The sequence below is a fragment of the Coloeus monedula genome (genome assembly GCF_965178545.1).
Source record: "Coloeus monedula genome assembly, chromosome: 5".
NCBI lineage: Eukaryota > Metazoa > Chordata > Aves > Passeriformes > Corvidae > Coloeus > Coloeus monedula.
The window spans coordinates 26,133,853-26,143,970 of NC_138785.1; the positions used below are offsets into that span (position 1 = coordinate 26,133,853).

Genomic DNA, 10,118 nt, shown 5'->3' on the forward strand with positions numbered 1-10,118 from the left:
TCTTCAGATGGAAACAAAATAGTGGATTCTTTTTTTTTTTTTTTTTGCTTCAGTTATTAGTTCTACCATTGATTTTGTTTTTCATGTTAGTAAAACCCTGCACCTTCAAACCAGGAAATGTGACTGTTACATCACTGTGGAGAAAAACAGGAAGAAAAATTTTGGAATGTTTATTTTTTTGACCATCCGAGTTCCAGTGTCACAGCACTGTTCTGAAGCTTGCTGAGTAGCATATTTTGCTAAGAGCAACTATTTAAATTATAGACCAGAATCTGTTGCTTTATTATCATAACATAATAGATGAATCAACATGTTGCTATTTTTAATGTGGGCAATGGAGAAAAGAGAAAAAGAAATATTTTAATATTTTTAAAACCACATTCATCCAGAATGGGAGGGAAACAACTGTTTCACCAACTCTATTGGAAAAGATTAGCAAGATGAAAATATGGTAAAGTTAATAGTAGCAGCACACTTAATCTATGTTTTGTATTCTTTTTGCAAGACTTCCAGTTAAAAAGCAGCACAAATCGTTCTGGTGGCTGCATTTCTTGAGGTTGTAGAGAGGGAAAGCCTTGAAGCAAAAAATAGGAAGGCTGTGGTGGTTACTTCCATTTGCTGCTCTTTCAACCACACATTTAGCTGAAACCAAAACTGCATATTTAATAGAATTTAGAGGACAAAAAATAAGTATTATTATTAGTATGGAATACAGCTACCACAGGCATATATATTTTAGACAACTTCTGCTGAGTGAGGAATGTTGCAAGAATTAGTTTACTAAATCTTTTTTTTCCAGCATAACTGTTAACATTTCTCATCAATTTCTCTGATCATTTTGTGAAGGTAAATGAATGCCTACCATTGATCTGACATTACAGATTGGAAAAATTACAGTATATATACACTTCACATTGCAGTGCTGAGAGTGCCATTTTGACACTAAGTGGTACGAGAATTTTTAAATATAGATATTGATATAAACACATATTCTTGTCCTTCCCATCTCGTAAGCTGGCAGCATATTCTGCATCTGTCTTACATGATCCAGATGAATTGCTCTGGTGCAGTACTCTGGACATTAATATCTGCATTGATGTCTGCATACGGAAAAGGCTAAAGAAACTTACAGTGCTGCAGAAACAGCTTCCTATTTAGGCTTCCCTTCCTGCCTTTTTAAATTCTTTTGAAAATACAAATTAATGGATAATTTTAAAACAGACTGTAGAGTGAACAAAAACAGACGCCTCACTTTGCTTGAATTGTGTGTGACTAAGTAGTCCTGTCCAGTGAGTTTGTCAGTGAGATTTGTGCTGTGGTAAAGTACTTTCTCAGGACTCAATTTCAACATTGAAATACTTCTGATTTCATTTGAAACATTTTTTTCTCTTCGTAACGGAGAAATCATTTTACTTATGCCAGATGTTGTTATTATTCTGCTCATTACTGTTTAATCAGAAACATTTCTTATTACCGTATGAAACACATCTGGTGCTTTTTGTTATCTATAGACGAGAGCAAGAATATTTGCTGTCTTCATACTGGGGTATGTTAATATTTTGCATTGAAGCACAAGAAGACAAAGATTGTGGCTAAGTTTCTGAGGAAAGGCAGAATGTGGAATGTTTCAGATTCCTAGAGGGGTACGGGAAATGCCTGTAATGGGGCCATACTTTTAAATCACCCTTTGTTCTATTTCTAAAGTCCCATCTGTCACTCAGTAAACATCTTCAAAGGACAGGTGTAGTGGCATGCTGGCTGCAAGGCTGGAAATGTAAGAAGTAGGAAAACTGTGTAGTGGAAGTTTGTTTACAATTATTGCTAAAGAATAATTAGGTACTTTTTGACTCTTGTCATTTGTCTTATTAGATAAACTGTACTTTGGAAACAAGCTATCCACTTATAAACTTTCCCAGCTATGTAACTTGGTAAAGTACAGCACTTTGTCAGAGCAGATCCATTAACCCTCTGACTGGTGCTCTTCTCTTGGCTTTGATTGCAGCACCACACAGAAGCACCCAGCCCATCCTTGCTACCCCCATCAGCCTTGCCCTTGGATGTATTAAACAATGCTGTTGCTGGATTTAGCACTGTGGAAGACCTTATCCGGTACCTTGAACCAGATCGGTGGCAACTGGATTTGGAAGATTTGTACAGGCCAACGTGGCAACTTCTTGGGAAAGCATATATTCATGGGAGGAAATCAAGAGGTAACTTACTCTTCTGCCTGGCCTTGCAGCTTTCTACGGGTGTGATTTCTTGACAAAGAATTAAGAGCATTTTTCACCTTGAGTTTTGGTTCCAAGAAAGGAATATGTTAGAAAGAGAGCACATATCACTGTTGTTAGCTGTCCTCACCACTGTATTATTTAAAAAAGGACAATAGCTAAACTCAAAACTCAGAGGAACTTAGCAGGATAAGGCAGCAAAGGGGCAAAAAGAAAAGAAGCAAACACTGCAGGAAACCTGTGAGATCTTTATTTCCATAGAGTAGCAGGGCATCTTGATGGGGTAACATATTTGAATTTTTTGGGTTTCTTTTTTCTTACGGAGAGCAAAAACTGTATTTTTATTTGGGATAGGTAATGTCTTACACTTATTATATCATGGGACCAATTGTTTATTTCCCTAGAATTTTTCTAGTGTCTACACGAAATGAATTGAGAGCAATTACCTAAATGTTTCTCTTTGGTGACACCGCAGGAAATACCATGTGTCCATGTCTGGGTTGATCATGCAGTTGTCAACTTAATCAGAAGTAAAGTAGATTGTGTTTTCAAAATTTGTAGATCTATTGATCAGCAAGTAATTTTCTTCCATCTGCATTTGACACTCATGAATTTCCTGCCGCATGCCATCCAGATACCACCCACTATTTCATGTTTATGGGTTCCATGTGGATGAATAGCATGAAGGCAATACCACCTTCCTTGCCCACCACCCAGCATGAAAAGGAAGACATATGAGCATAACTGAACAGACTTCCCTGTTGGTGGTGTAAACTAGGTTATCATCTGATCAGCAAGAAAAGGGAGGAAGTAGAACCTTTCATAGCTGAAATTTAAGGATCTGACAGTTAATTCTTAGATCAGAGCCAAAAAATCATCCTTTGTGTACCCTATCTGTATTGCTATAGCTGTGCATAGAGCAGCTAAACTAGGATCCAGAGAGGAAGAAATATCTCTAAAAGCCCTCAGATAGTCATTTAACACTTCCTTAATTAGATTCAGTATTTGCCAAATGCATGCCATAAGCACACAGTAAGTGGGAGAAAAACAAAATGCAAGTGCTGGATAACATCTATATAGACAAAAGCAACTCCCTGCAAGACACATCTTAGAAAGAAACTATCAGAGTAAATCTTTTAAAGACTTCTAATTAGATGCTGAAATAGATTTTTCCACTGAATAAACATATCATGGTATTGCCACACTTGTCTTAGAGGGACCACCCTCAGACTGCATTACTGAGTCTGTAATATAATAGCCTGAGGTGGAAAGTATGTCCAGTTGAAATGCCATAGGACTATTCAATAGATAGGAAAGCAAAACCTTTTTCTTCTTTTTTTTCCCCAATGTTATTCTCTCAAGCAGCATGTTTGCCATATTTCAAAACCTTTTTAAGAAATGTTTGTGAGAAGAGCATGTCCTAAAATTTTTGGTTTTATTCAAACTCTTTGATTTCATGATTAGATCAGTTTCATTTTTACAGTGTTTCAGTGTAAAAGCTAAATTACTGTCCTGCTTTCATAAACATGTTATTAAAAGTGTATCTCACTTTACATGGAGAACTGTCCTCTACTCCTACTTAATAATTTATGAAAAAAACTATATTTAGACAACCTAAATTCCAGAGAACTTCTGTCTCTGATGTTTTCTCTGGATAAAATGCTTCCGAAAACTACTAGTCAAAAAAGAAGAAAAACCGAGTTCAGAGGCTTTGATGTCTAAATGTAGTCCTAAATCCTTTTATACTATTAAAAATGCTTAAAAATAAAATACATTTTGCAGTGCAAAAAAAAATTATCCCATCACTTCCCACTGGAATCTATGTATAATCATTAGATCATATTCCGAAATCTCCTTAAAGAGGAAAAAAATAGTCACAATCAAAGCATAGTCCTTAGCAGTTGTGTTTTTCATACAGTTATGTGACTTTTTTTTCTTATACCCCACTTCTTCCTCGAGATTTTGTGACAGGTCCTATTGTAGAAGCCAGGAAGAAACTTACATTCCCAGGAACATCTCCAAAGTGCTTACGAATGAAAACCATTCTGCTGCTATCTGTGCTCACACACAAGTGCCCCAACCAGAGTTTAATTTGTTTCATTGACTTTGAGAGCAGTATCCAGCTGGAAAAATGTTTTGGGAAAGAAGTTTCCCTGTGGTACTCGATACACATCCCAGAAGATGCCAGAAAATTGCATTGCCAGTTGCATAATGCAATTAATTTCAGGCTCATGTGAACATGGATTAGTTCAGTTGCATGTGCCAGTGAAGGCACATTCTTGAAATACACTTTACTGTAGGCATACCTTCGTCTACATTTTTTCTCCCTTTTTCTCCTTCTCTTATTTTTATTTTAGTGTTTCCCATCTATGTGCTACTGCAGAGCCTTTCACTCCTCCTGAGCTAGTGCTAGACAAAAGAACCCTGAATGTTGTGTCAAACATGATACATGAGTGGAAGCCGAGTTGAAGGAGTGTTTAAATGTTCACATTATAACAGGTACTGTAACTCAGTGCACTTGGGAAATCCACATAACCTTCTATTGTGGTTAAGTAAACACTTTTAGGGGAATATATACATTCTCTCATCTAGCTTCATGCCCACAGTGTGTTAAAATAAATTTTGAACAGACAGCTACTCTTTGAAAAAATAACAGCTTCATTCACACACTTCAAAGAAGTGATTATATAAGCACTAGATAAATTTGCCACAGACCTTTTAATGAAATTGAATTACATAAGGTAGGGCAAGGGTTCATTGTGAGGTATCATAGCAATATATCTTAGTACATTTTAAAGCATGGAAATCAAACATGACATTTGTTCATCTCTCCTGAAGCCTGTTGTAACAGTACAGCACACTGGAAGATATCTGCTAAGAGCTGACTGTGTGTTCTCCAACAGATCCCTTTTATAATTAATGTCTGCAGGTCTGAGGGGTTGAGTTCAAATTAATTCCTTTCTTGTGACCAAATATGTAACATGCTGCTTATTTTAGTGCATTGCCCTTTTCTCTAGAACTACAGCTAGTTGTAGGTATGGAAATTGATGCATTTCTCTGCTGCTGCCAGAAGGCAGGAGGCAGCAGAGAAGGACATCCACACACAAGAATCTCTCTCCCTCTGCTCCATGGGCCTGCTGGAAGAGGTGTCAGTGCCCAGGTTCCACTTTCAATATCTCATGGTGAAGGGCTGAGCAGCACATAAGCTTAGCTTCTTCAAACTCACTGCACCAAGCATATCAGTCTCTGCAGAAACAATCTTCCAGTAGAAAGTATTAGCAGAAGTAGCACTTCTCACAGTGTGCTTCAGGCATTTTATCCTCATTCAGACAGTTCACTTATTACATGTTTGAAAACGTAGCAGAAGAAAGAAGTACTCCATTCCTGTCCACAGTCCTTGATTAATGGAGGTAGACACGTCCACCCTTTAAGTGACTCAGCCTAGAGCTATTAGCTGATCAGAAGGGCTTAAATAATTTCTGATTTCTCACAGTGAATCTCTCCCCTGGAAGTTTTGTCTCTCTTTTCCTCTGCTCCCTTCTCAACTTTCTCCAAGGAATGCTCTTGCAGTGTGGGAGGCAGGCTGGTGTCCTATCAGTAACTTTATTGGAGTTATTACACACTCCTTCCTCTTAAAATTCAGTTTGTTTATTTAGGACCCTATGTTAACCCGATAGTGATGGAATGAAGTGCCCCAGCTTGGCATTCACTGTGAGTGCAAGCAAAGAAAAGGCTTCAGTGTGTTTAACTGACCTTTCACAACAATAAATCCTTACTTATGGATGCCAGTATATGGATATGGCCTGCAAAAGAAATGTTTGAAGGAACATGGATTGAAATTCCTTCCCAAAGATCTGCTCCTGGGAGACCACCAGTGAGCAATTGTGCTAAAGAAATACAGCGTCTAGATTTTTTTATGTCTTATGTGTTTAAATAGAATTAAGAGGTATTATCTTGCCTTGATAGGCTGAAGTTCTCCTTGATGACCTCTTGAGGCTCTTTACATAGTAGAGGGAAAAAAAGGTATTTCTCTAGAGGGTAATTCAGATCAGAAACTTGTTTTAGCTTTATTGTATATCTTTTTATTTGTGAATGGATAACAATAAAATATTTTTCTAAGGAATATTAATGCACTGGGATATTTTTCCCCCTAGTTTTTTCTTGATTTAGCTTAAAAATGGTTGGTTAAAGATCTCTGCCACTTTGTTCGGGGCCTCTATTTAAGTCATCTCAATAGGACCTTATCTTTTTTCTTTCTCTTTTTTTTTTTTTTTTACTAGAGAGAGTAGTATCCCTGTGAATTAGACATCACTTCTGTTCCTTAATGGTAGATGTGGAGAAAAACAGTTCAGACAAAAGATCCTAGATCATGATCATAATAGTCTGACTTTTCTGAAATAAATTCAATTTACATTGCTTTTCACTTTTTTTTCCCAGTCTTTTTTTTATTTTTTATTCCAATTTTAACTGCTTCTTTCAAGGCTTGTTATTTCTTAACTATGCAGCTAAGATGAACCTAAGGGAGTTTGTTCTCTTTTGGATCTTTTTATGAACTTGCTGTTCAACCATTGGCATGGTATGATACAGTGAAAACAGTTTATAGGGAAACCGGTGCCAAATATTAATATCTTTAACTTGCATTTCAAGTTAGGTGCTTACAAGGAGGAACTTTTATTTAAGACACATCAAGAGAAAATGAAACCAGAGAAGCAACAGAAATTCATATATATGCTGCTATGAAGAGGGAGGAGGAAATAGAGCCTACTAATAGTTATATATACAATCTTGTGCACTTATTTATTCTGTGCAGAATTCCCTGATGATGACAACTTCTTGAAGTTCTTAGTCCATAAAAGTGACTTCTGCTTAGATATGAATGGTTTCATTCTTTCTTATACTTAACAATGCCTTAGCAAAGAAGCTATAGTTGAAATTTTAACAAGGAAGAAGTATGAATGCTTTATGCAAGTGAATTAAAGTTGTTGAAATTTTGCAGGATTCTTAATTGCTCTGTGTGTGTTTCTCCATCCAAAACGACTCTAGTATAGCAACAGTGGAGCTCATAGTATTAGTGTGAACAAAGTGAATTCCATTAGCGTTGATTCGATGAAACACATACTGGAACGTAGTAGTCAAATCTTGCTTTAATTTGAACCAACTTTGCCAGAGTTTTAAAATAATTGGTGAACAGCAATCATTCCATTTAAGTTTCCTGGTATTCACGCAACTGCAGTATTATACTTTCGTGCTGAACCTGGTTCACAGAGGTGAACCTTCCTCATGGGTTCTGCACTGCTGAAGTTTACTTACCACAGATGAACTTGGATTGCAAATCAGGACAGCACCATTGTCTCTGTCTCTTTGCAGTGGTGGATCTGAACCTCCTGAAGGAGGAGGCGCGGCTGTACAGTTGCACTCCTCGCAACTTCTCCGTGTCCCTGAGGGAGGAGCTGAAGAGAACTGACACCATCTTCTGGCCACTGTGCCTGCTGGTGAAACGCTGTGGTGGAAACTGTGCCTGTTGTCAACAGAGCTGCAATGAGTGCCAATGTGTGCCAACAAAAGTCACCAAAAAATACCATGAGGTATGCACTGTTTTTACATTTGCATGTTTGGAAATACTGAAAGCAAATTAAGGAGTTTATTTTTAATAAAATGAGTGCACCAGTATTAATATTTTAATATTTTATTTATTACACTTTTAGTAAATATATTTTTCGCATTTTAATTAGGTACTGCATTGAAAAAATTAAAATATTCCTTGTTAGTATACTTTTCTTTGCAACTATTAATTTATTTCTGAGGTATTTACTGGTGCGGTTCAGACACATCACAACCATACCTTTTGTTCATCTTTCTGTAGTGGTAGATATCAACTTTATGAAGAAATAAATATTTGTTCATTTCCATTGAAATAAATTGATAGCTAAAATTATTTATGATAGAATTATTAATTGGGTTAACTCTACTGTTTGCTCTTAAATAAAATTAAGTGAAAATCTGAAACTGCAAGACCCTTCTTTGATAAAGCAACATGATTTAATTATGTTCAACATGATTTAATAAATTTTGTAAACAGCTTGAGGTAAAAGCAAAAATAGTAACGAGTGGGTGGAATTAATGAAGAAATTCAGTTTTAATACACTTCATTTCATCCAGTGTGTTTCCAGTGCAATCTAAGTCATAGTCTAGGTGTATGATGAAGCACTTGCTGTTTTCTTGATGCTTGGCTTCTTCTCCTTCAGGTTCTTCAGCTGAAGCCAAGGATTGGTGTCCGGGGATTGCATAAATCATTGACAGATGTACCCTTGGAACACCATGAGGAGTGTGACTGTGTGTGCAAAGGGAATACTGAAGGATAAACATGATTTAATTGTGCTGTTTTCTTTCAAAGCACATTCAATCGATGGCTGATTCTATTATGGGGCTTGTGCATTATCTCCTTCTGTAATCTCAGTTGTTTGCTTTGGGGATCTTCCATCTTGAAGATTTACAGTGAGCTCTAAAAAGAGGAGAAGCCAAACTGGGATTATATGTTGTGTGACAGCTCTGTTTGGAGGCCCAGTGAAAGGATGGGAGAAAGGCATCAATGAGGGATTTAAAATATATGTATTGTTGTTGTTCCCCACAATTTTCTTGGCAATACATGGATTTATAATTTAGGAGTAAAAAATAGAGTTAGAAGGCTGACATCATGGAGACTTGATCCTGCTGGCTGTCTCATTTCTGCAGCTCGAGTACATCTGGCCTCTGGTTGAAAACACCTGAAATCTTTCTGTGTTCAGCTACTCCTACGTACTCTAAATCAAAGCATTCTCTGTTGTATAAACTTGGGTTAAAACAGACTGTCTTTTTCCAAATTAAATTTAATTTGTCTAATGCTGGTAGGAAGGACTGGATTTTTCCATATGCTCTAGTAAAGCTCCTGCCTTTTAGAAGGAAGACTGGACAATAACGTGAGCTAAGGAAGCAAACATTGAAAAGAACAGCGCCTTCATTCTTACTACTATGGCTGATGATTTTTTGTTTGTGTGTTTGTTATTTTTTATTGTGTACATTTTTATACTCTCCTTTTGACAATATAACTATTTGCTTTTCTAAACTTGTTAAATATATCTATTTTTACCAAAGGTATTTAATATTCTTTTTTTTTATTACAACCTAGATCAACTATTTTTTAGTTTTGTGAGACTTTAAAGCCAGATTTATACAGTTGGAGGAACAGAGATGTGGTTACAGTGGGAAAGAAGCGTGATCTCTTTGTGGTTTGTTCCAACATAGTGAAAAGTACAGTTTTTCACCTGGATGCACAGTAATATTAGAGATGTGTGGATGAAGCTCTAAGCTTGCTAGCTCCATGAGACTAAAAATATGAGAGACAGAGGTTACTATAACCGGTTTCAGAAGGTGACTTTAAAAATTCCCTCTCTCCATACTGGCCTTTGTTCAGGTAGAGAAGAAATGAGCATAGATAGATGCATTCTGGCTTGTTTAACTCTTTAATTTCTTTAAAGTAGAATGACCTACAATGTAAGACAAGAAAGCAGTGGCTTGCAGCTGTCATGATGCATCATGGTCATGGGAAGGCAGCCTTGTCAATGTTGAAGTGTATGGTTTTCCATTGGCAGAAATAGCTGTTTAAGTACTGTTCACTCACAGGAACATAACACTCTGCAGTGCAGTTTGATGAACTATGGTATTGTTCTTCTGTATGTTATATTCTTTAACCAATACACTTATCCCACCCTATGCAAATTGAAACGGAAACAATAAAGTATTTTGCTTGTAAAATGCTTTAATATTATGCCTAGTTTATTTTTTTGACTATTGGATTTTCAGATTGTAATGAATCACAAAATAAAGTAATAATGCTAATTTTGGGAGAATAAA

The 10,118-nt window shown here is 36.5% G+C and overlaps 1 protein-coding gene across 2 annotated transcripts in view; it reads left to right on the forward strand.

Moving 5' to 3' along the window:
• The window catches only part of PDGFC (platelet derived growth factor C), a 124,504-nt gene extending 114,386 nt beyond the window's left edge, over positions 1-10,118 (forward strand). For both annotated transcript variants that reach the window (XM_082281306.1, XM_082281307.1), the window contains 3 exons: positions 2,003-2,210; positions 7,596-7,813; positions 8,474-10,118. In XM_082281306.1, coding sequence (XP_082137432.1) covers positions 2,003-2,210; positions 7,596-7,813; positions 8,474-8,590 — 543 coding nt within the window. In that variant the 3' untranslated portion in view covers positions 8,591-10,118. The remainder of the gene's footprint in view (positions 1-2,002; positions 2,211-7,595; positions 7,814-8,473) is intronic.